Raw genomic sequence first — 25,651 nt, forward strand, 5'->3', positions numbered from 1 at the left:
AGTGTATGGAAAAATATTGACGTTTCCGGTTCAGTTGTACAGTTCGATTACTAGGTCATACACGTGTTTACACGTTTTCAACCCAAAATTTCTCTACTTACAAAATGACCTTTCTAATTTTTGATTATGTTTTGTTTTAGCTTGAGCTCATGTTTTTCATATACTAGAAACACTAAAATATGGAAGCCGGAGTTAAGGTTACAAAACGCAATCTTTACAAACATGATGTTTACGAAAACGAACTATACTTCAGGCGTCATGCAGTGTATGGAAAAATGTTGACGTTTCCGGTTCAGTTGTACAGTTCGATTACTAGGTCATACGTGTTTACGCGTTTTCAAACCAAAATTTCTCTACTTGGAAAATGACCTTTCTAATTTTTGATTATGTTTTGTTTTAGCTTGAACTCATGTTTTTCATATACTAGAAACACTAAAATATGGAAGCCGGAGTTAAGGTTACAAAACGCAATCTTTAATGTTTACAAACTTGATGTTTACAAAAAAAATACGGAATAACAACGAGTATGTAATAACAGGAGTAATGTAATATTTCAATTTATGTTGTCCAGTTAAACCTTCATACGAAATACTGAAATACTGATTCCTGCCGGGCAAGACTGAGAACTCGGGTTTAATAGATCGGGGTTAGACCGTATTTGTTAATTTTTACTACTTTTAAATAAAACAGGATGTATTGCGTTTTCCTTCTTTGTTTTGATTGGCTTAAAACTCGCGTGATTATATAATTGCAGGTGTGCACCTATTAATAGAAAAATCTTTAATTTGGATTGGGCGAGATAATCAAGGAAGAATATTTACCAAATAAAAAACGAAACACTGGATATGAATTGAAAATATGAATTTGATGTGTATTTAATCTTGTAAATTTCGTATTTACTTCCTGTTAAAGTTATAAACATAAGAATATTTGGATTTTTTCTGCTCTCTAAAGCTACACCCGGACCTCGCTTTACATGGTATTAATGCGGCACTGACCTCACTATGTCGCGAGCCAGGAAAAAAAACTTTATGGAGGAAATTGCACTAAATCCATACAAATATTGTTGTTTTTGTGTAAGTTAAGCACATCAATGGCGGTGTTTAACTGAAATAGTAGTAAGTGATATAAGTAGGTAACTGTGGTCGTTGGCCAAATGATCCAAATTCAGTAGGTGCTATATCGACCACAAACCATCATTCTATGCAGTTTGAAGGCCGCAGTTGATGAGAAACAATTTTATAGTTTCCTTTCCATTGTTACAATAATTATTTCTGTACAAAGTTTGAGGCCCATAGACCCAGTCATACTGAAGCAGTTTTAGGTATCAACGTCTCTGCGGCATTGCCCTTTACCCTACTGACTCTAAATACAAAAGATATTCTCTCAAGGCACAATGCAGTGGTTCCATAAAGTTTGATTTTCAGCGTAATATTACACAAAAACCAACCAGATATATTTTCAGGTAAAGGGATACAGTGATATATCAACTGAAGTTTAATTATTATATACAACATATATCAAACAAAATGGAATTGTATTCACAAGCGTTTATCAGTAGTAAGTAAAATGTAATGGATCTGTTGCTTACGGCACAGAAGACCGTCCACGCTTGCCAGAATTTGGTTTGCTATTTATTTGTCCATGTCCTTGACTTTTCATACTTCCAACACTATGTAAACTGCCAATTTCCCCTTTCGGTGTAGATCTATTTCGGGACCATCCAGAAATCTCCGATCTGTCGGTTAACTTTGGTGTTTTCAACTCTATTCCCAAATCATGTCTGTATTTCTTAAGTCGTCCTTTATGCTCTTGCAATGAGTCAGCGGTTTTTCCTGTCATCAGATTTCGCGTCTTCAATCTTTCTATTTCAGCGTTTGCTTTACGAAGTTTATGTTCTAAAGTTTGAATGGTAAACTGGTACTTTTCGTCCTGTTTACGTAACTGGTTTGCCTGGTGAACGTTCACATTTTTAGTTGCATGACTTATTCCAAGTTTAACTTTGTATTGATGTATTTGAGCATCAAAGTTCGCCTTTTCATGTCTTAAAGCTTTATTCTGTCTCTCAAAATCTTCCCTGCTTGCTCGCTCTGCCTGAAAAAAAGATATTTCCAAAATAATTGTCTTATATTAGGTTATATCTCTTTATTGAATTTGCTGAATCATTCCTAAATATTCTTCTCAAGAAACACACAGATATAAATTGAAATAATGTGCATTTTCAGGCTGTGCCTTGTAAGATCTTTTGTCACTATACACAGATAATTGGCAACTTTATATTAAAAGCGAAAGGAAACGTGAAAAACAGAGCAAAGCTGCTTAGAATTAATTCATGCTCATTGGATTATTATTTTCCGATTGGTTATAACTGTAGCCTTTACTCTCATATTTAGCCTCTAGATTCCGCTACTTGCTATAGTATTTCGAGATCTCTAGTTACCCGTACTGTTACTAGTATTTGAACATTTTAGTCCCCTACAAGTGGAAAACCAGTTTCGGGGTCTATAGGATTGCGCTTTTCCGTCCGTCCGTCATTCCGTCCGTCCGTCTGTCCGCAATTTCGTGTCCGGTCCATAACTCTGTCATTCATCAAGGGATCTAAATATTGCTTGCGACTTGTCATGTGCAAAACACGGACCCCTAGCTCAAAAGTCAAGATCACACTTGGATGCCAAAGGTCAATAGGACCTTTTTCCTGTCTGGTCTGTAACTCGACAATCCATGGAAGGATTTTGATATTACTTAGCAAAAATGTACCCCATAATAAGACAATGTGTCATGCAAAACTTTCAAACCTCTAACATTAAGGTCAAGGGCACACTTGGCAGTCAAATGTTAACATGGTATGAACAGGGTCTAGTCCGTGTTTGGTCCATAACTCTGTCATACATCAAGGGATTTTGATATTATTTGACACAAATGTTCAATGGTTTGTTATAAGCAATCAACACCTGTAGATTGTTGTGTCATAACATACTGTATGCATAATACAATAATGTTTACTAGAATATATCATTGGCAGTTATCAGATCATTATGTAATACTGCGGTAGAGACAATTAGTTGCCTTCTAGTATTCATTCACTTGTTTCTTCTGTTTCAGAGCTGGGTTCATCATTTACATATATACATGTATGTATTTGTCATTCTTCACAATCGTGTTTAATTTTACAATCTACTTGCACTGTCTTAATCAGATTTGTTATACGACGTCTACCCGTCCGTCTGTTTATCGGTCGCTTTGTCCGTACGTGTGGAATGGTTTCCGCACCGTTTACGTCATTGTTGTAGAAGACCAGTTTATTTTTGAAAAGAAGGTTTTATTGCCATTCTATAGTCGTACTGCTAAGTTACTTTCTATCATCGTTATGGCCATTTCAGTAATTTCTACGTCAGTTTAGCTCTGTAGCCATCTTGCTCATTGATGATACCTTAATAAATTATAAATAATAATTAGTTTCTGCCGCTTTCAGAGCATTTTCTTGCTTCTATGAGATTCCATTTTTCACCTGTCTTACCTGACTGGTCATTTCAGCCATTTCTAGAGCGGTTTCAAGATTTGCTACTACCATTCTACATCTATTTATTTCAACTGCCATCATTCTGTTTTCTTCTTCTTTCCGTTCTATTATTCGCTGGTCTTCTTCTCTCAAATTCTAGAATATATGTAGGTGTCTCCGCATTAAACAGGAACATCGGGCAAAGCCATGCTTTTTGTGAAACAACTTTGAGATTTCGTTTTGGTCACTGTTTCCCAGCTTTCCTCATTTGAGCCGCGCCATGAGAAAACCAACATAGTGCATTTGCGACCAGCATGGATCTAGACTAGCCTGTGCACCCGCGCAATCTGGTCAGGATCCATGCTGTTCGCTAGCGGTTTCTCTAATTGCAATAGGCTTTAAAAGCGAACAGCATGGATCCTGACCAGTCTGGTCGCAAACGTACTATGTTGGTTTTCTCATGCTGCGGCTCATTTATCTTTTTAAAAAATATCTCGATATATAAACTTCTTAAACAGGAAAAAATCATTTATCAATTTTACAATGACTAGTGTCCATTTTATTTGACAACTAACATTTACGGACCTCCACGGCAGAGTGACGGTCGACTTAAAAACAAACAAACAGAGCAAAATTATAGTGCATGGCTAGTTCAAAAGTCAATTTGTTACCCTGTTGCTATATTTATTGTAAGCTAAAATCTACGCAATGATGATTATGCAACTCTTGTCGGTAATGATTAACCGTCTGCATTGCGTAATTTATAGGATATTTAAAATAAAACCGGGCATGTCTGTGTATTCAAGGTTGATTTCTGTTTTACGGGAGGTTATTAGCTGCATCTTTAAGTTTTCATTATGACTTATTGCAACTTCATGCATAATTCGAAAGGTAAATAGATTGTTCAATCATCATATGATGGTGTAACCTTGACTGTGTAACAAGTCATGTATCAATATCAGTTTTTTTTAAACAGTTGTTTTGGTTTGTTTGTTTTGTTGGTTAAACGCTCCGCCGGCACAATTTGGGTCATATATGACAAGATCTCCAGCGTTTTAACGGTGGATGAAGATCCCATCTCGGTGCATTGTTACGGACACGGGCAGCTTGGTAGGAATCACCGACCTTCTGTTAACTTCACGGCTTTCTCATATGAAGAATTCTACGCTTCAAGTCAGGCTTCAGGGGAAGGGTAATTGATCCAAGTCGGCGGCTTTAACCATTCAGCCACCATTCAGCCACAGAGGCCCCTTTTACAAATGGCAGTAACGATATATTTTCTCATAAATACGAAAAATCTGTATGTTATAAAATACGACTTTTTATATTACATTAAATCTTTACAGTACTGCGTGACTATAACACAGTAACAATCGTTTATACATATTTCATACGCTATTCCAGTTTTCTTTTATTGTTAACTTTAAGTACTGCAGAGAATTCAACGAAGTGTTTAAATTTCTATATAAAGCTGGAGGCAAACCCCTGTAAAAGATATATTTATAAAGAGTCTTTTACAAAGATCAACAAAAGTTATTGCCACACATTTCATTCTCTTGCAGCTAATTTAAGTAAAAGTTACTGATAAAGATTATATATTAAATATATAAGTATATATTATTCATAGACTGCCTGTCGTCATTTAAAATAAACGTTTTCTTTTGGGCTTTAGTGTTACGCCGCCCTTAATTACCTACTAGCTTACTCACTAGCTTATTCGCACACTTAGCCTTTACCCTGCTAAATTTCTAAAATGGACTGGTCCGTCATTCAATTTGGGCAGTACCACTTACTATTCAAAGGGGTGTTCACTGAAAATTTATTGACTGAATAGCGAGCAATGCAGACCATGATCAGCCTGCATGGATGTGCAGGCTGATCTTGGTCTGCGCTGGTCGCAATGGCAGAATCACCTGCCGCCAGCAGTCTAAAGTTTAAAGGATGTGGTGGTCAAGTGGTTAAGTTGTAGGCCGTTAAACCCGGAGGGTGTGCGTCCGAGCACCACTGGGGTCACGACCATGCTCTCCCATTTGATATAGTTTCACAGGAAGCGGATTTGAGAGTGATTCAATCACAAATTAGTATAAACTATAACTTTAATGTTGCTGTATATTCTAACTGGTATCTGATATCAGAAACATGTTACTAAGATTTCACTTATAAATATTCGTTATTTCATACTTGTTTTGATTCATCCACAAAAAAGAAAAAGAAACATTACATATCAACAGTTTTATAGTTCTGTCGTTTATGTAAACAAGTTTGGTACATTAAACTTTTTGATTTGTTATCTGTTGTATATTAACAAATGAATGATTTTTACTCCTTTTGATCACGCGTTATTTTATTACACATTTTGAAGTATTTTGCCTCTGGCATGTAACCTTTTAAATTAGAACTAAACGGCTTGTAAAACTGTAAAAGTCTGGGCCGCTGCAAGTAAATTATAAAGAAAAAATGTGCCACCCTGTTTCGTTTATTTCCTCATCCTATGACGACAATGAATAAGTCTTAAATACAAAGAAAAATAGTTCCCCAAATTAGTCATTTTTAACCAAACTCTGTAGAAATATTATTAACACCTGGGTGTATTACCAACATTTTACGGTTGAATGATTGCTTGCGGACTTATGACCCTTTATTGCTGTGGCTATTATTGTTCAAAGGATCAATACCGATCATTTTAGTGCATATTATTGTTTTCCAGCAGTAGCATTTAGTTAATATCTAGGCCTGCATATCATTGCCATATAGTTTTATTGAATTCGATAACCTATATATTGACCCTAAAATAAATTTAATCCTGTCTAGAGAAAATCCTAACTTTGTTTTTCTAAAATATTTTGTAAGGTGGATATCAAACAAACAAATTACAAAGAACGACGCCATTTTCATGGGCCTACAGTATAACCTTTTAAAATGATGCCAAATGCGGATATGATAAAAAGCACCATTGAAAGATGTCCGTTATTCTTTCAAATGTCGAAATTTCGTATCTTTAGCTTGTTCTTCTAGTCGTATGTGGTAGACGATGAACAAATATAGAAAAAATATGCATCTTTTTACCATATGAATTTTCTTTGAAATGAACATATGTATTTTTTCAGTTACGGTCTTACATATCATCACACACGTACCTCTAGTTTCTCGATCTTGTTTTTCAGTTTCTTTGATAGTTTATTGTCTGTATCCAATTTTTTCTGAACCTGTAATAGAGAACTTACATGACTTACACTACACGAGTTTCTCGTGGTTGAAAGACATAGATTTTAATTTAATGAGAGGCTTCATAAAAGTGACAAGGATTAAACACAGTACAAGTACACCATAAGAATCTTCTTTCAAACCAAATGCATGTATGATCGTTGTCTTATAAATGCCGCATTTCCCTTGATCCAGGATAAAAGAATGAGTGTATTATAAAAGGGCAACAGTTATTTTTTCCCATTCTGTGTGCATGGGACTGAGTTGGGTTAGAATTATATCTATTAAAATGAAATACAGACAAAATCCCCCTGCTAAATGTGCCAAAACTCCTGTCTTTGATTTTCTTCAAACATATCCTAATTTTCCATTCACTCCTTTTTAAAATTGGATAATACTTACCTTAAAATTGTTAATTTCAATTTATAGTGTTATTTTCTTTATTCATTAAGCTTTGATCTAACAAAATTAAAGGGCATTCGTTAACACTACCTCTTCACTTCCATCTGGGTTCTGGGGATGCTTCAGCCTCTCCCTGTCTACATTGGCTGCTGCTAATCGCTCTTCCAACCTACCACAATACATAATAACTATCTATAGTAGTAATAGAGGAGATATTTAATGGGGAAAAAATCAGTGACATTTCGTATCATACAAAAAAAAAACTTCCCACGAAAATCGTTTTAATTATCTCCCTTATTGACTTTTTTTGTTTTGTTTTTCTTTTTGTTGGCATCATACTGTCAGTATCTTTTTGGTAAACACTCCTTTTTACAGTTAATTAATGGTACTGTCCAAATTGAAAGATGGACAAGTTCATTATAGAAATTTAGCAGGGCAAGGGTTAAAGACTTAATGCAGTCCTGATCATGACACATAAAACACTAAAACCATGAAAATAAAGTACATTCGTTATGAACAACGGACGCTTGCACTTTAACCTGAAAAAAAATAACAGGTTCATAGTCAATGTCACATGTTTTTGACATATGTAAGCGGCTTCCTTAAAATGACATTTTATTTGTTTGTTTATGTAAAAATGGTTCGTTTTATTGCTACTATACACACATTTGAAATTTTATAATCATAGTTATTTCAATTTAACCTTGGCCATTTTGGAGATAGTCGCCTAGTTGATACCAAAATTTTGAAAATATATACATGTATTAAGTGAACCTAAATTGTTTACTCAAATAATATGCGTATGAAGAATAAAATGAATTTTGAAAAAAAAAAACACTTATATGATGGTAATTGTATTTATCATAAACCGTTCGTAATAAAGCGAAATTTAAAAAATGTTACTAATTACAAATTCTTTCATCTGGTGCATATTCACATCACTTAAAAGCAATCTTTTTTGTTAAAATTACACCCATCACTGTCGTATAGATCAGCCTTCATGTTAACTTAAAAAAAATTCGGTAATCATTTATCAGCATTTCAATCTAAAACTGCTGATTTCATGGTCTAGTTAAAAACCGCATGTCTGAACTTTTTGTTGCAAATTACAGACAATTTCGTTTTTCAGTTTTTAATGAACAACCTGTTTCAGAAGATAAATATAATAGAGAATGTGATCTTTTTATGTATATTTCATAGTAAAAACAAAGGGTTCAAAAACTATATGGACAACTACACGGAATCCCAACATCTGTAGACAAACATATTTATAGTTCGTCTTGAAATATCTAGAGAATAACTTTACGACATGGTATGGGGTTTACCTTGCAACTAGAGAATACCTAAATTACGATAGCTTATAAACACACCTGACAACTAGAGAATAACTTTGCGACAGGTCATGGTGTTTACCTTACAGCTAGAGAATATCTTTACGACACGTTATGGCGTTAACATACAACTAGAGAATAACTATTCGACATGTCATGGTTTTAACCTTACAGCTAGAGAATAACTTTGCGACAGGTCATGGTGTTTACCTAAAGGTTAAAGGTCAGTAATTCAAATCCTTCTTTGTTTCATATAAAAAACGACAAGTTCAGGTCGTCTTTACGTATCTTTAGAGAACATCACTTTTTCCTACACCTATTTTTCACGGAAGTTCTATCATAAATTAACGAAAAAATGAAAAGAAACTAAGGGGTTATTTAGTTCCTAGTGAAATGCCAGTCAGTTGTGGTCTGCTACCCTAAAAATGGCGCATATTTGCTCTCGTCCGCGCAATAAACACCTACTTCCGGTTTCGATCTGCAAAACTTGCCATGTGGGGTGTATGAACATGAAAACCGTCTCATTTCATGCAGAATGTATTCTAGTAGTGAAAAATGGTGATTAAAGCACTCGTTCTACACGAATTTGCGCAAAAAATGGGAAAATTAGGATCTATTTATTATGGACTTCTTTCGACTACACCACGGAAGCACATTTTCGACCGAATTACTGACCTTAGAGAATTACTTTACGACACGTTATGGCGGTAACCTCACAACTAGAGAACATCTTTACGACACGTTATGGCATTAACCTTACAACTAGAGAATAACTTTGCGACAGGTCATGGTGTTTACCTTACAGCTAGAGAATAACTTTGCGACAGGTCATGGTGTTTACCATACAGCTAGAGAATAACTTTAGGACACGTTTGATTTTAACCTTACAACTAGAGAATAACTTTGCGATAGGTCATGGTGTTTACCTTACAGCTAGAGAATAACTTTACAACACGTTATGACGTTTACCTTACAGCTAGAGAATAACTTTACAACACGTTATAACGTTTACCTTACAGCTAGAGAATAACTTTACAACACGTTTTGACGGTAACCTTACAGCTAGAGAGTATCTTTACGACACGTTATGGCGGTAACCTTACAACTAGAGAATATCTTTACGACACGTTATGACATTAACCTTACAACTAGAGAATAACTTTGCGACAGGTCATGGTGTTTACCTTACAGCTAGAGAATAACTTTGTGACAGGTCATGGTGTTTACCATACAGCTAGAGAATAACTTTAGGACACGTTTGGGTTTAACCTTACAACTAGAGAATAACTTTGCGATAGGTCATGGTGTTTACCTTACAGCTAGAGAATAACTTTACAACACGTTATGACGTTTACCTTACAGCTAGAGAATAACTTTACAACACGTTATGACGGTAACCTTACAGATAGAGAGTATCTTTACGACACGTTATGGCGGTAACCTTACAACTAGAGAATATCTTTACGACACGTTATGACATTAACCTTACAACTAGAGAATAACTTTGCGACAGGTCATGGTGTTTACCTTACAGCTAGAGAATAACTTTGTGACAGGTCATGGTGTTTACCATACAGCTAGAGAATAACTTTAGGACACGTTTGGTTTTAACCTTACAACTAGAGAATAACTTTGCGATAGGTCATGGTGTTTACCTTACAGCTAGAGAATAACTTTACAACACGTTATGACGTTTACCTTACAGCTAGAGAATAACTTTACAACACGTTATGACGTTTACCTTACAGCTAGAGAATAAATTTGCGACAGGTCATGGTGTTTGCCTTACAACTAGAGAATAACTTTATGACACGTTATGGTGTTAACCTTATAGCTAGAGAATATCTTTACGACACGTTATGGCATTAACCTTACAACTAGAGAATAACTTTGCGACAGGTCATGGTGTTTACCTTACAGCTAGACAATAATTTTACGACACGTCATGGTGTTAACCTTACAACTAGAGAATAACTTTCGACATGTCATGGTGTTTACCTTACAGCTAGAGAATGAGAATGACTTTGCGACAGGCCATGGTGTTTACCTTACAGCTGGAGAAGAACGTTACGACACGTGATTGTGTTAACCTTACAACTAGAGAATAACTTTTCGACATGTCATGGTGTTTACCTTACAGCTAGAGAATGACTTTGCGACAGGCCATGGTGTTTACCTTACAGCTAGAGAATATCTTTACGACACGTTATTGTGTTAACCTTACAGCTAGAGAATAACTTTGCGACAGGTCATTGTGTTTACCTTACAGCTAGAGAATAACTTTGCGACAGGTCATTGTGTTTACCTTACAGCTAGAGAATAACTTTAGAACACGTTATGGCGTTAACCTTACAACTAAAGAATAACTTTGCGACATGTCATGGTGTTTACTTTACAGCTAGAGAATAACTTTACGACACGTCGTGGCGTTTACCTTACAGCTAGAGGATATCTTTACGCTACGTTATGGCGTTAACCTTACAGCTAGAGAATAATTTTACGACAGGTCATGGTGTTTACCTTACAGCTAGAGAATAACTTTGCGACAGGTCATGGTGTTTACCTTACAGCTAGAGAATAACTTTAGAACACGTTATGGCGTTAACCTTACAACTAAAGAATAACTTTACGACATGTCATGGTGTTTACCTTACAGCTAGAGAATAACTTTACGACACGTTATGGCGTTAACCTTACAGCTAGAGAATATCTTTACGACACGTGATGGCATTAACCTTACAACTAGAGAATAACTTTGCGACAGGTCATGGTGTTTACCTTACAGCTAGACAATAATTTTACGACACGTTATGGTGTTAACCTTACAAATAGAGAATAACTTTTCGAGATGTCATGGTGTTTACCTTACAGCTAAAGAATGACTTTGCGACAGGCCATGGTGTTTACCTTACAGCTGGAGAATAACGTTACGAGACGTTATTATGTTAACCTTATAACTAGAGAATAACTTTTCGACATATCATGGTGTTTACCTTACAGCTAGAGAATGACTTTGCGACAGGCCATGGTGTTTACCTTACAGCTGGAGAATAACTTAAGGACATGTTATGGTGTTAGCCTTACCACTAGAGAACAACTTTTCGACATGTCATGGTGTTTACCTTACAATTTCGACATTTCATGGTGTTTACCTTACAATTTCGACATGTCATGGTGTTAACCTTACAACCAGGGAATACCTTTACGATATCTTATAAACACACCTAATAGCTAGAGAATAACTTTGCGGCAGGTCACGGTGTTTACCTTACATCTAAAGAATAACTTTACGACATGTTATGGTGTTAACCTTACAACTAGAGAATAACTTTTGGACATGTCGTGGTGTTAACCTTACAATTTCGACATGTCATGGTGTTTACCTTACAGCTAGTGAATAACTTTTCGTCATGTTATGGTGTTTACCTTGCATGATGGTGTTAATCTTGCAGCTTGGAAATAACCTTAGCACATGTTATAGTGTTTACGTTGCAGTTAGATAATAACTTTTCGACATGTTATGGTGTTTACCTTACAGCTACAGAATAACTTTTCGACATGGCATAGTGTTTACCTTACAGCTAGAGAATAACGTTTCGGCATGTTGTGGTGTTTACCTTGCATGATGGTGTTAACCCTGCAGCTTGGAAATAACATTAGCACATGTTATAATGTTGACCTTGCTGCTAGAGAATAACTTTTCGACATGTCATGGTGCTTACCATGCAGCTAAAGAATAACTTTACGATATGTTATGATGTTCACCTTTACCTTACAGCTAGAGAATAAATTTACGACATGTCATGGTGTTTACCTTGCAGCTAGAGAATAAATTTACGACGTGTCATGGTGTTTACCTTGCAGCTAGAGAATAACTTTATGACACGTCATGGTGTTTGCCTTGCAGCTAGAAAATATCTTTACGACATGTCGTGGGGTTTACCTTACAGCTAGAGAATAACTTTAAGACATGTCATAATGCTTACCTTACTGCTAGAAAATAAATTTACGACATTGCATGGTGTTTACCTTGCAGCTAAAGAATAACTTTATTACACGTCATGGTTTTTACCTTACAGCTAGAGAATAAATTTAGGACACGTCACGGTGTTTACCTTGCAGCTAGAGAATATCTTTACGATATGTCATGGTATTTACCTTGCAGCTAGAGAATAACTTTACGACATGTCATAATGCTTACCTTACAGCTAGAAAATAAATTTACGACATGTCATGGTGTTTACCTTGCAGCTAGAGAATAACTTTACGACATGTCATGGTGTTTAACTTACAGCTTATGGTGCAGTGATTGAGTGTTTACCTTTCAGCAAGACAATAACCTTGCGACCTATTACGATCTAGTAATTGAGTGTTTGCCTTGCAGCTAATGAATAACTTTATGATCGAGCGTTTACCTAACATTATAAAAAAACTTCACGATGCAGTAATTGAGCGATTGCTAGAAAATAAACTTCACGATACAGTAATTGAGCGTTTACCTTGACACTAGAAAAAAACTTCACGATGCAGTAATTGAGCGCTTACCTTAACGCTAGAAAAAACTTCACGATGCAGTAATTGAGCGTTTACCTTGACGCTAGAAAAAACTTAACGATGCAGTAATTGAGCGTTTACCTTGACGCTAGAAAAAAAACCTTCACTATGCAGTAATTGAGCGTTTACTTAACGCTAGAAAAAAACTTCACAATGCAGTAATTTAGCGTTTACTTTGACGCTAGAAAAAAAACTGCACGATGCACTTATCGAGCGTTCAACTTGACGCTAGAAAAAAACTTCACGATGCAGTAATTTAGCGTTAACCTTGACGCTAGAAAAAGACTTCACGATGCAGTAATTGAGCGTTTACCTTGACGCTAGAAAAAAACTTCACGATGCAGTAATTGAGCGTTTACTTTGACGCTAGAAAAAAAAACTTCACGATGCAGTAATTGAGCATTTACTTTGACGCTAGAAAAAGAAAGCACGATGCAGTAATTGGGCGTTTACAAATGGGGAGGACTGTTTATAATGTTGGCATAACTTTAAGTCCATTCCAATTGCTGTTCTTTTCATTTCAATATATGATTATTTATTTTGTATGTTTATGTATATATGTAGAAATGAAAATTATCTGCAATAAAATATGAGTAAACTTAAAACTAAGCGTTTACTTTGACACTAGAAAAAACAAACTTCACGATGCAGTAATTGAGCATTTACTTTGACGCTAGAAAAAAAACTTCACGACGCAGTAATTGAGCGTTTACCTTGACGCTAGAAAAAAAAACTTCACGATGCAGTAATTGAGCGTTTACTCTGACGCTAAAAAAACTTCACGATGCAGTAATTGAGCGTTTACTTTGACGCTAAAAAAACTTCACGATGCAGTAATTGAGCGACTACCTTGCAATCTGAATTTGGTTTTCCTGATGGTTCTTTCGTAATTCTTCAGTTTCGTGTTTCCCGACATTGTAATTAGCATTTGCCACGCCAAGTTTTACCCGGAGTGCGCTCATTTTATTCTTCAGTTCTTTACTCTCTTTTTCTACTGCCTTCAGTTTCTTCTCGACGATTTTACGACCATCTTGCTCATTTCTAAGTTCTCTCTTTGCATTTTCAGCTTCCACTTTCGAAACGTTTATTCTTTCTTCAAGCTTTTGTACCTGTAACATAAACTTGTGTGTATACATAAACTGTCATAAAGTGGTCAAAACAAGAAAAATGCCTAATATACATGTTGATAATACGGACATTTCAGTTTCTGTTACATTATTTGATTTTTGTGACCAGACTGTACTGCAGATGTAAATGTACATAACTTAAGATGTTCCCACAGTTTAGTGACTTTTTTATATACATGTTTATGAATTAATGACTTGCCTTTTTACGATCATAAAGTTTGAGATAATTGGCCTTTCATCTTACCCATAACATGCCATTCACTAGTAGTTATTATTACATGATTATGATTTGAAATCCGCCACGGGTGAACTGTAGAAGTCAATTAACCTTTTTTACTCATTTTATTGCAAGTTTCAGTTCAAATGAACATGTGGTATGAAAAGTAGAAAATGAATAAGATGAAGTTTTGATTTGAAAACATAGTTAAACTTCTTGTACTTCAAAGTTCATTAACTGTTTTGGCCTTTGATAAATGCATGTGCTTACAGCTCAGCCATTGAAGCAGTGAATAAAAGATTGTAAAGATATGCTGTTTGCATATAAATTATACTGAATTTTATGTAAATTTAAATAGACAAAAATAAACCTCACCGAATTAATTTTATTTAGATGCTTAATATGGGAAATTGACTTTTATGCACAACTTAATTTTAATGGCTACACTTAATTGTCATACGGGTTTGAAAAAAAATCGCCGAATGAGTAATTTTTTTTTTTCAGTTTTAGGCTATTACAACCCAGGTGCCTCTCCTGGCAAGGGAAAACGCCTGGCTATAACTGCCGGCCTGCACTGGCCCCATGGTCACTAAACAATTTCAGTCTCGGCTGAATTTGATAATGAATTTAGGCCGACATCTAAATTGCATGGCAATCTGACTAAAGTACTTGATCTTCTAAACGAAGATCTGAGAACGACCCATTCACATTCGTCTTCTGTATATTTTGGATTTCCAATATTGCTATTTTTATTTTCGCAAATCTATTTTTGTTTGAACCAACCAGACAACTTGTTCGAATGTCAAAGAGTAAGAAAAATTTGCAGTTAATCCAGGGCTCGAACCCGGGACCTCTCATTTACAAAGCAAGTGCCCTACCGACTGAGCTAACCGGCTATCTGACACATTTCAACATAAAAATTGTTGATATCAAAACCCACGGCTTTTAAAGCTTGCAGGATATTGTAAGGTAGCTTTTGATTGGCTAGCGGAAGGGTTGTCAGAACGAGGCCATGAATAGCTCGTTATCAGATCCTATGCGTAGCGTAATAGGAGATGTACTTTAGTCAGATTGAATTGCATGGTTAAAGTGAAATGTTAAGTTTATGACTATTTTCAAGTGACTATTCAGTACTGATTGTCAGTCTCATCTGGAATTTAATCTTGAAGTTCTAGTACAAGTTGCAATTTAAATTTCAATCTCAAACTCAATTGAGACCAAAAGCTCGTACTCGTCAAAAAGTTTTTTTAACATTTAAAGGGAAACAATTCAATAAGATGTTTACCATATACTTCAGTCGGATTATCTCCCTTTCCCTTTCATCGACTCTCTCATGTTCGACTAGCCGTCCATCGTTCGGCATCCGAACTTTGCTCTGTCTGTCTCAAAGATCGTAAAGCACACATTTTAACACATTCTAAATATTGTATCATAGTCTAATTGTGAGTCGTCACGTTAAATAATCGTTAAATAGATAGGACAATCTTTATTTTGATACTTTCCAAGACATAACACAAATAACGTATAAGAGTGGCAAAAATGTTGTTCCGCAAGAAGGCATCATTTAACGTGGTGACACACAAATATCCAAATATCTATAATATATATAGGAATGAAAATTAATGAACTTTAAGCTAGAGCAGTTTGGAAAAGATAACTTGTTCATCGAATGTAAAACATTAGTTCGAACACGTAACAGAAATGTTCAACAATCTTACAGACAACATATTTTCTAAATAAATACGTATGTAACCAACTGAACAGAACAGAATTTTTCTCAGAGAAATATTGAGCAGCACCATGAGAAAACCAACATAGTACATTTGCGACCAGCATGGATCCATACTAGCCTGCGCATCCGCGCAGTCTGGTCAGGACCAGTGCTGTTCGATAACAGTTTCTCTAATTGCAAAAGGCTTTGAAAGCGAATAGCATGGATCCAGACCAGACTGCGCGGATTCGCAGGCTGGTCTGGATTCATGCTGGTCGCAAATGTATTATGTTGGTTTTCTCATTGTGCGGCTCAATTTAGCTTACTAATATATACCTGTATGCCGACTCCAACTCAATCATTTTCTGAACAAGCATGTTTCCTTTCCTCCCCGGGGTACTCATCTTCCAAGTGTGAGATAAGTATCGGCTGCTTCAAGTGATGTCTCAATTGAAATTTTGTTCTAGAATATAACATTGCTAAGTTTAAGCGCGTAATACAAAATTACATATATTTCGAACGTGAGCTTGCTCGCAGGTCCACGGCCGGCCCAGAATAAAATGTAGTTCTGTTGTTGTGGCGGGAACGAAAGATAAATTAACGAACATAAAAACAAACAGCGGAATGCCCTTCTGTCGTTTTGGTGGGGATGAAAGGAGAAACAAGACATCGACACAATGAAAAACAAAGCAGCAAAATGTCAGTCTGCTGTTGTATTGGCGGCAAGAACAATTCGACACAACGGGAAAAACGAAACATTTTGTTCTGTCGTTGTGACGGGGCGAAAAACAAGACCAACAAACAAACACAGCAAAATGTCGTTCTGAGGTTAAAAGAAATAGACATTAAAAATGTCGCTCTGTACAGCTTTGACGAGGGAGAAAAAAAATAAGACAACATTACAATGGAAAAAAAAATCAGCAAAATCTGTTTCGTGTAAGAACTACCAAAATACCAAAAAGAGTAAAATATCGTTATATCTTTGTTGCGGGAACAACGGAACGACACGACGAAAAAGTCACTACAGTGTCTATCTAATCTATTAATGTAACAAAATAAATAAAAGCAAAATAGAGGAGGGGGGGGGGGATCAGGATTTTTTTCAGATAAGTAGCTTTAAACAACTACTAAAATAGTTTTGTTGTATAGAATCATTAGGATGTAAGAATATTTAAGAAACGGATAAATTAGTAATTTCCTTTTCGTAAAATTTCCTAAATGAATTGATAAAGCTCACCTTGATCATCCGGACGCCATAATGTCATATATTACAAACCAGCTTTAAATAACACGTGACTGTTTTCGCATATAATATGTATTATTACCATGTATTTTGTCTAAAGTTGTTTCATAAAAGTTCATTGGTGTGAAATGAAGCGGTGTCCTTTTCCTTTTGTTTTTACTCAATCTATAATAATATTAATCAATACAATAAGTACGTTACATGTATCTTTTTTCCATTTAGAACTTGACGATTTTTTATGTCTTTAAAAGGGTAGTGTCATTATGCTGTAGTATGCTTATGGTAAGAAGCCCGTTCACCATAGTTTACTTAACTTGACAAGTATAATAATGAGCAGACGGAATTAACCTTTAGTTACCTGTCTAAAATAGATTGGTCTATCATTCATTTTGGGCAATAACATTTATTATTCGAAGTGATGTTCACTGAAAATTCACTGACTGAATAGTGAATGTGCGGACCACGGCAGGCTGATCTTGGTCTGTACTGGTCGCAAAGGCAGAATCACTTTCCACCATCAGACTAAAGGTTAAGAAAATGGATGTCTAGTTTGTTTAGCGGTAACACCTTGTTCTGAACAAATAATCCCCACCCACACAAGAAACAAGAACAGAAAACCAGTGGCTTCAAACCATTCGTTAACTTGTTTGTCTCCCAGAGATCGAACTTTCGGCAAAGAAAACACAGTGCAAACGACAATAATAAATAAAAACAAAATACTAACGCAATAAACATACTACAGTAACTTCACATGTTGCGTAAGTGTATCAGTTCCAAAGAATTTCATATACACCATATACACATCCATAGGTATAATCCTCCAGAAATGTCAAGGGCGTTAGAAGGGGCAAACTATTTTAGCAAAATATCAAACGTGTCTAACACTGAGAACAATGGACAGCCGAACATTAAACTCTCTTCTAAAAAAAAGACTTCTGTTCATATTTACAGAGCAATTTAAACAAGAAATATCTTTAAAAATGATGGTCGGCGAATTGTAATAAGGAAAGAAGTTTATGAATTTTTCATCTAACATTCATCTTTCATCTAACATTTTGCAAAACTAAACACCGCACTTTAACAATTTAAATGGTTCTCTTTTAATTTTTCGCAAAGGTTTCGTAGGGTTGCAATTTTGTTTCGTTTATCCTTAGACGAATAATTACAGCAGTAGTTTGATGAAGATTCATGAAGCGGTTCATGAGAATAGGTCATTAAACGTGTTTATATTTTTAGCTAAATTGGTCCCTACCCCCATTTGTAACAAAATAGCAGGAGACCTTACGATATTGTTACACATCGAGTTTAATAAAAATCCATTACATTTTAGTGGTTAATGCGAAGAAAGGCATATCTACTTTTAGCTATAGTGGTCCCTAATAGGGCCCAAGTTCCTATATAAATTAATTTGGAAGAGGACCTTATAATGATGCTCCAGACCAAGATCCACCAAGCTGTTCATGAGACGCTGTATAAAGGCATTTCTAGTTTTAGCTCTAGCAGCCCCTAAAAGGGGTTAAATGTCCCAGCTGAACAAAGTTGGCTGCGGGCCTAATAAAGATGCTACAAATCAAGTTTGATTAGAATACATGAGAAAAAACCAATTAAAGGATTTTTTTATTTATTATTTTTATTTATTTCTAAAATAGGCCAACTGATCCCGCTTTAACAAATGCATATTCGCTATTCATGAATTTTTGGACAATGACGTCACACCTATAAAAAAGTGAAGGTCAAGCAAAACATACAATTGTAATTATTTCAATATTTCTGTTTCATAAGCAAACATTGACCGTAGTCATATCACATAGATAAACTGTATGCAGCGTACCTTCATTTTCGTGTAATGAGATTCAGTCATTATATAGCATAATTATAATTAAAACAGATTTCAACTGAGTTCAATTTTGCATACCATACTAAAGAAAGATATTCATATATAATTATATCAGTTAAATAATTTATAACAAATATTCAAAGCAAACAAGTACTCATTTTTATATGCAAATTGAATAAGTCACAAAAGCAAGAAACTTTTTCATATACAGACGACAATTGTAACAAGGAAAATCTTTTAAAAGCACTTCTTACATTAAAGGACTCTTATCACACCTTATTCATGTGATACGCAGACCGTATTCAGCTCTTTCTTTAATTTGATATATGTTGGTATCTGACAGGTTTTTATCATATTTATTAAACTTACTTATCATTTTGAGATATATCAATATTCTTGCTAAATATACTGAGCCAAAGTTAGCTTTAAAACTGTGAACAGCGTCGTTTAGGATAAACGCTTTGTCTACATTTCACTCAGCGTAGCACAATCAACAGAGTGAAAGAAATTGACACTCTCGTCCAATCAGGCAGAGTGTTGCATAAATCTTCCATTCTGATAAATTATCTTTAATGCGTTATCAAGTAGTTTGATTTGCTAACTGAAGTCACGTGACATAGGTAACGAAAACGAATTTAGACGGCGTCGCCGAAAAATATATGCCCATATTTTGTTGTTATAGCATTTAAGATAAGAAGACTGCATGGAGTATTCACAGGACACACTATAAGAGTAAACTATACAGGCAGTGAGGTGTCATCTGTCATAATTCTCAACAGTGCGAAGACCGATAACAGGCAAACGTTTGTTTTACTCAAAATTCAAAAGCGTTGCATTTTCTGTTTAGTCGTTAGAAAACACGCTTTTTAAATATTGAGAAGAAAGATACTTTTATAGGAAATAAGATACGTGAATAATTTGAATTACCCCAACCCCACAACACAAAATCCCCAACACCCCAAATTTCAACCACCCCAAATCTCCACCACCCCAACCCCAAATCCCCAACACCCCAAATCCCTACAACCCCAAATCCCCACCACCCCAAAACCAAACAACCCCATATCCCAACCACCCCAAATCCCCATAACCCTAAATCCCCACCACTCCAAATCCGAACAAAGAAAATGAAGCAGTAAACAGTCAGTATGAGTCGCTTCGCGAACACTTCATTACCAAAGTTCATATAGTAAGTTGATGTTCTTGTTGAATCAGTTTGTTTTGGATGACTCTGGGATCCGCGTTCGCGAAAGATTTGAAGTCTGAAACTTGGACTTCAGAAGTTAATCAGAACGATAAAACTTAAATTTTACAACGATTTAAAAGGGGTAAAATTTTGCTGAGCTGTCCATAGATCTGTGCTAGTTTAACAATGACAGAACAAAATGAAGATTTAGTATTTTTTATAAATCTTTAGCTTAATACGTTGATATGTATGGACATTGTTCTCATAACACCATTTTCATTCAAAAACATATTTACATTATTGTATTGTTTATTGAATGTGAATAATTCACTTCAAAAAGATTGGACAGGGAATGTAAACAGGTTGACAGACTTTGAAATTACATATATGTTTAATCCTTTTATTATCAACTGCTAGATCAGAATTTTGTTACAGCATATTTATATAAGCGATTCAAACGTATTTATGGATATTTACAATGTTAAAAGAATGAACAGAACATCTTTACATGTACACATTTTTAACAAACTATTCGTGTTGTTTCTACATTCATTGATAATGGTGTCAGGAACAAAATGATTTTTTGATGAAAAGAAACATCACTTTTTTCATGTACCGTTTCCTTTCAGCTTTGCTTTAGGTGGTGGTACAAACTGGACAGATTTTTTTCTGTCCTCTTTTCCAACATTTGTCTGTTTTGTCACAGTCGCTTGTCGTTCTCTTCGAGAGAGTGACCCTTTGTTCTTTTGTGGTAATGATGCATTGCTTGACCTGTCTGTGTCTCCACCTTTCGCCCTGGACCTTTCTGGTTCTGACAATCTTGATCGGTTAGTCAATGTTCCTTGCTCCGGTTGACTTTTCTTTACCTTTGTCGCGAATTTAACGGGGCCAGGTCCACTTTGTGCCATGCTTACTGTCTCCTGGTCACCTTTTTGGGCTCTTTTTGTGTATTTATTTATAGACATCGCTGTCTTACTCATTTTATGTTGGTTCTTTAGTATATCTAAGTCCCCCATTGCCACTTTAAGTTTCCTTTCAAACTGATTTAGCTGTTTTGTTAAGTCTTTTTCACGTGTTTTCATATCACCCATCACTTTTACATTAACATTCTTTCCGGACGTTTTTACACCAAGTTTCACTCTAGCTTCCTTTAGTCTTTGTTCATAAGTTTTTCTGTCGGCTTTGAGTAGTTTATACCCTTGCACCATCTCTTCCTTCAGTCTTCGTTCTTCCTCTTCTTGCTGGAAGACTTCTATCCTTTCATTTTCACACATAGATAACATATCCTTTGTCTTCGCCAGCTCTTTTTCTAATGCTTTAATTTCTCCATCTTTAGCTTTTGCCGTTTCAATGTCCTGTTCAAGACTAGTTCTTTCATTTTCAGCCTCCACTTTCAACTTCTTGATTTCTTTTTTGTCATTAATGATATGTTTCCGAATGCTCATGTTACTCTCTGGGTTTGCAGGATCTCTCATTCTGTCTAAATCAGTACTTAACGCTGACAGTCTCTCCTCTAATCGAGCTACTAGAACCTGTGATTCATTCAGGTTTGTGCTCAGTGTTTCCTTTTCATCGTTACTTTTGTTCAGACTTGCATTGGACATTCCCAGTTTCACTTTGAGTGAATCTATTTTCTGGCGTAGAGAATCCCTGTCTTTTATAGCTTCATCAATCTTTTTCTCCAAATTTTTATTGACTGATTTAGCTTTACCAATATCATGTTTAGCACCTTCAAGCTCATAAAGAGTTGATCTTATTTTCTCGTCTAGGTTTAACATGCTCTGATCAACATGTGGTGATTTGTCTATATCGGAATAGTTTGGTGGCGGTTCCATTTTGTGGTCTATCACTTCCGGATATCGTGACACTTTAGCCATTGTCGCATTTATTCACCGAGACCACTGTCTTAGCCCACCAGCAGAAACGATCTGAAACAGTAACCAAGTTGTAGTTTTCTTCACTTAAATGAAAAAAAAACAACAACATTTCTTGCGTCAGTATATTTTAGTAAAAGACTAAAATACTTAAAAAGAAACAATTTCGATATCAGCAGATCACAGATCGAAAGCGAAACGACCACAACAGAATCAAAACGTTTAAAACTGAGAGACGATTCCGTTAACAAAAACCACGAAGATTGCAATATGTACTGGTAATTTAACCGTTTCTGAAGCATTATTGTATCATGAAAAGTCAAATAGCTTCTTTATATTTAAACACTTTTACATATGAAAAAGTACTCACATAGTATCACAATAATTGTCTTCTATCTTTATAAATATTTAAATTTCACCATTAAAGTCCATATTTTAAATGTCTACTTGATCGGAGATCTTGTTACTTGCTTGGTTCGGTAAGTGATCATTTTAATTGTTCTAAATAACTGAATGGAAATGAAATGGTTAAATGATTATTTTAAGCGAAATATCTGCTATAGAATTTTATATTGTTTAATTGTATAAAAAAAATCGGATCGTGTCATTTCAACTATTTTCTTTGTGACATTATTTTTTTCAATTATGGAATGAGGTAAGGTACTTTATGTGTCTACTTTATCATAAATTATCATTCAGTTGGTTATTGAGAATAAGTAATAAAAAAGCAATTTGGTTGATATTTAACAAATAATCAGAACTTCGAGTGGTTTATCGTCTGATTTACCACGGTTCTGAGTTCAGGTGCGTAGGAATTGAACCACGAGGGCGTTAGCCCGAGTGGTTAAATACTGAAGCATCTGAACGATGAACCGTGGTAAATTAGACAATAAATCACAAGAAGGCCTTGATTGTTTTCATTCTGACATGGTCATTGATATATTTTAATAAATATTATGCTGGGCTTCATTTACGCGAGGAGTAATGTATCGGACGTCATGCGGCAATTTGACGTCATAATTGACAGAGATTGGTTTTCTTCTTTGTTTAACTGGAAATCAAATCGAGCCATGATAGAATAGATAATATATAAACATCTTATTTCTATTTCATTACGTTTACGTACATTTCTCTAACATGTGCTGCGACATACTCTCACAAGCAGTTACGGTTGTGAATCTGTGACGGCAACATCTTTGTACAGTAGCCGTCTGTATCAACGGGTACAAATTTTCTCTTAACTGCACAAGCGAACAGTAATTGTTACAATCAAAGTCAATGTTGTGACAAATGTGGCAGAACTTTTAAAGTACATATCTTTAAACTTGTCGTAAACTGTGTTACATAGAAGTTTATTTAGAAGTTTTCAAAACATTTACCACAGTATTAATTGCGACATTTACAGAGTAACTGTAACAGCTACCGGCAGCAGACACAGTATCGACACAAGCGTTTGTCCACAGTGACTTATACTGGTAACGGCGATTTAGCAGACAGTGTTGTCACTTATGGTTCATACCAGTGTTTAGAACTTAAATATCGTTCGAATAAAACTATAAATGCATTCAAAGTAGATCTACAAAAGTACACTTTATCTTATTAAAAAATTACACGTTTTCTGTTTACAAGCTTTTCTTATTCTGGTTGTTTATTTCGTAACCAGCTTGTCGTCAGTGTTTCAAAGATGCAAAATGACCCCGCATGGGAGCATAGTGACCACAACAATGTGCAGTTAGAGAATCTGCAAAAACATACGGTGCTGATTCCCCAAAAATCTGTTTCCACTTACGAGAGCGCCCAGACAGACGGATCTAAGCGTTCTACGGAAGAAGAGGAATTGCGGTCACTTTCAACAACACCACGCTATTCACACGAAGACCTAGGTATTGCTCTTTGGTCTGTTTATTTCTTGCAGAACACGTAAAAGACCTATAGTCCGGCCCGTGTGACCTGAATTTGAGCGTTGTATTTTTTGTTTCGTCCGCAAAATTTATCCTGATTGCTGATCTCAACATATTTTTAGTTTTAGTGAGAAGAGTGTAAATTTTATAAGCCCGCCTTTATCTGTTTCACTAGTACACTATCCATAATATAACATGATATGATGGAATATTTCAGGAAGAATAGTCTCCCCGCCTCACTCCTCTGAGTTCTCGTCTGGTGAAGCAGACGAACACTTTGACGATACGATTTCAACGCAGCAAGTTCACCTCAAATCTAGAACAACCCAGTACACCCATCCACACACACAGCTAGTGTCTGACAGAGATTCTCTACTGTCGTACAAAACAGATAAAACACAGTCCAACGCCGTGTCGGAGAAAGCGTGGGCAAACCAGTCTAACGTCGTCTCGGAGAAAGCGTGGGCAAACCAGTCTAACGTCGTGTCGGAGAAAGCGTGGGCAAACCAGTCTAACGTCGTGTCGGAGAAAGCGTGGGCAAACCAGTCTAACGTCGTGTCGGAGAAAGCGTGGGTAAACCAGTCTAACGTCGTCTCGGAGAAAGCGTGGGCAAACCAGTCTAACGTCGCCTCGGAGAAAGCGTGGGCAAAATCAGCGGAACAGCCTTACAAGACAACGTTTGCTTTCCCTGAGAAAGAGACATCTACTTCAGGACAGGGGCGGCATATCAAAGAATTGCCACGTAACACTCAGGCGTCATCAACGGTGACAGCACCGGAACTGCCGTCTTTAAAGGTAAATGCCTTTAGCAATTATGTTTCGTTCCAGTAAAAATGCGGAAAACAATAAAGAATGTTTGATTCTGCTTTAAGGCTAATGTGCTGAGGTAAATCTAAGTGTTTAATGCGTACAACATTTAAAGTACAAACCGTTGGAGGAGGCATATAAGTATCGGTATCTGCCCATTTCTGAGAGGAAATGATTTTGTAATGATTAATAGGGGTGTGGAGAGACTATAATAAATATCTCCTTATTCTCTATACCGACTGCATGACTACAAAGTTTCAGATACGTTGATCAAATATCGAAACAGTATTCACCCAGTCCAGTTAAGATTTCAAAACTTGATTGATTTCCAGGTACGAAAGGAATATCAACACAAACCGAATCATACAGACCACGACTTTAAGAAGCCAAATAAATTACCAGGAGTAACCGGGTACAATCAACTCCCTGTTTCGGTGCGGACCGACTACAGAAGACTTCGAGCCGCAGAGTTGATGCAAATGTCAAATACTGATGCTAACCTTACTGATATAATTATGGATGCTGAAAACATGCAGAGAGATCTAGCAAATGAACATGACCATAGGTAGACCTATGTTACGTTAGTCTCAGATTCGGCCATTTTATCACTTATTTCATGCATGTTTATCTCAGTGTGTTTGTATGAGGTTTAAAATTTCCATTCTAACGTTTAGTTCATATCTTTTAAAGAACACTTTAAGAATGATACTTGGAAATTTTGGAGATAAGGCGCATTTTTGCCTTGCTTACCAAACAAA

At 35.8% G+C, this 25,651-nt stretch overlaps 3 protein-coding genes across 4 annotated transcripts in view; 1 reads left to right on the forward strand and 2 right to left on the reverse strand.

Annotated features, from left to right (window-relative positions):
* LOC123547669 (uncharacterized) overlaps positions 1 to 25,651 on the forward strand; it is a 44,703-nt gene that overhangs the window by 12,818 nt on the left and 6,234 nt on the right. The window contains exons 1-4 of one of the 2 annotated variants that reach the window (XM_053524740.1): positions 22,707 to 22,840; positions 23,849 to 24,068; positions 24,304 to 24,881; positions 25,226 to 25,458. In XM_053524740.1, the coding sequence (XP_053380715.1) occupies positions 23,870 to 24,068; positions 24,304 to 24,881; positions 25,226 to 25,458 (1,010 nt within the window). In that variant the 5' untranslated portion in view covers positions 22,707 to 22,840; positions 23,849 to 23,869. Of the gene's footprint in view, positions 1 to 22,706; positions 22,841 to 23,848; positions 24,069 to 24,303; positions 24,882 to 25,225; positions 25,459 to 25,651 lie in introns of those variants that run through there. The other variant, XM_053524739.1, reaches the window with a different exon arrangement.
* LOC123547680 (myosin-10-like) lies at positions 847 to 17,336 on the reverse strand. The gene is made up of 8 exons (XM_045334946.2): positions 17,283 to 17,336; positions 16,382 to 16,508; positions 15,620 to 15,713; positions 13,840 to 14,099; positions 7,196 to 7,274; positions 6,637 to 6,705; positions 3,518 to 3,655; positions 847 to 2,094 (listed from the first exon to the last, which is right to left on the reverse strand). Exons 2-8 carry the CDS (start codon positions 16,447 to 16,449, stop codon positions 1,588 to 1,590), a joined length of 1,215 nt encoding a protein of 404 aa, XP_045190881.2. The 5' UTR covers positions 16,450 to 16,508; positions 17,283 to 17,336; the 3' UTR covers positions 847 to 1,587.
* On the reverse strand, positions 20,429 to 22,692 carry LOC128548954 (uncharacterized). The gene is made up of 2 exons (XM_053524741.1): positions 22,556 to 22,692; positions 20,429 to 22,239 (listed from the first exon to the last, which is right to left on the reverse strand). The coding sequence occupies exon 2, from the start codon at positions 22,186 to 22,188 to the stop codon at positions 20,920 to 20,922; it is 1,269 nt and encodes a 422-aa protein (XP_053380716.1). The 5' UTR covers positions 22,189 to 22,239; positions 22,556 to 22,692; the 3' UTR covers positions 20,429 to 20,919.

This window comes from Mercenaria mercenaria, chromosome 15 (genome assembly GCF_021730395.1).
Source record: "Mercenaria mercenaria strain notata chromosome 15, MADL_Memer_1, whole genome shotgun sequence".
Classification (NCBI taxonomy): Eukaryota; Metazoa; Mollusca; class Bivalvia; order Venerida; family Veneridae; genus Mercenaria; species Mercenaria mercenaria.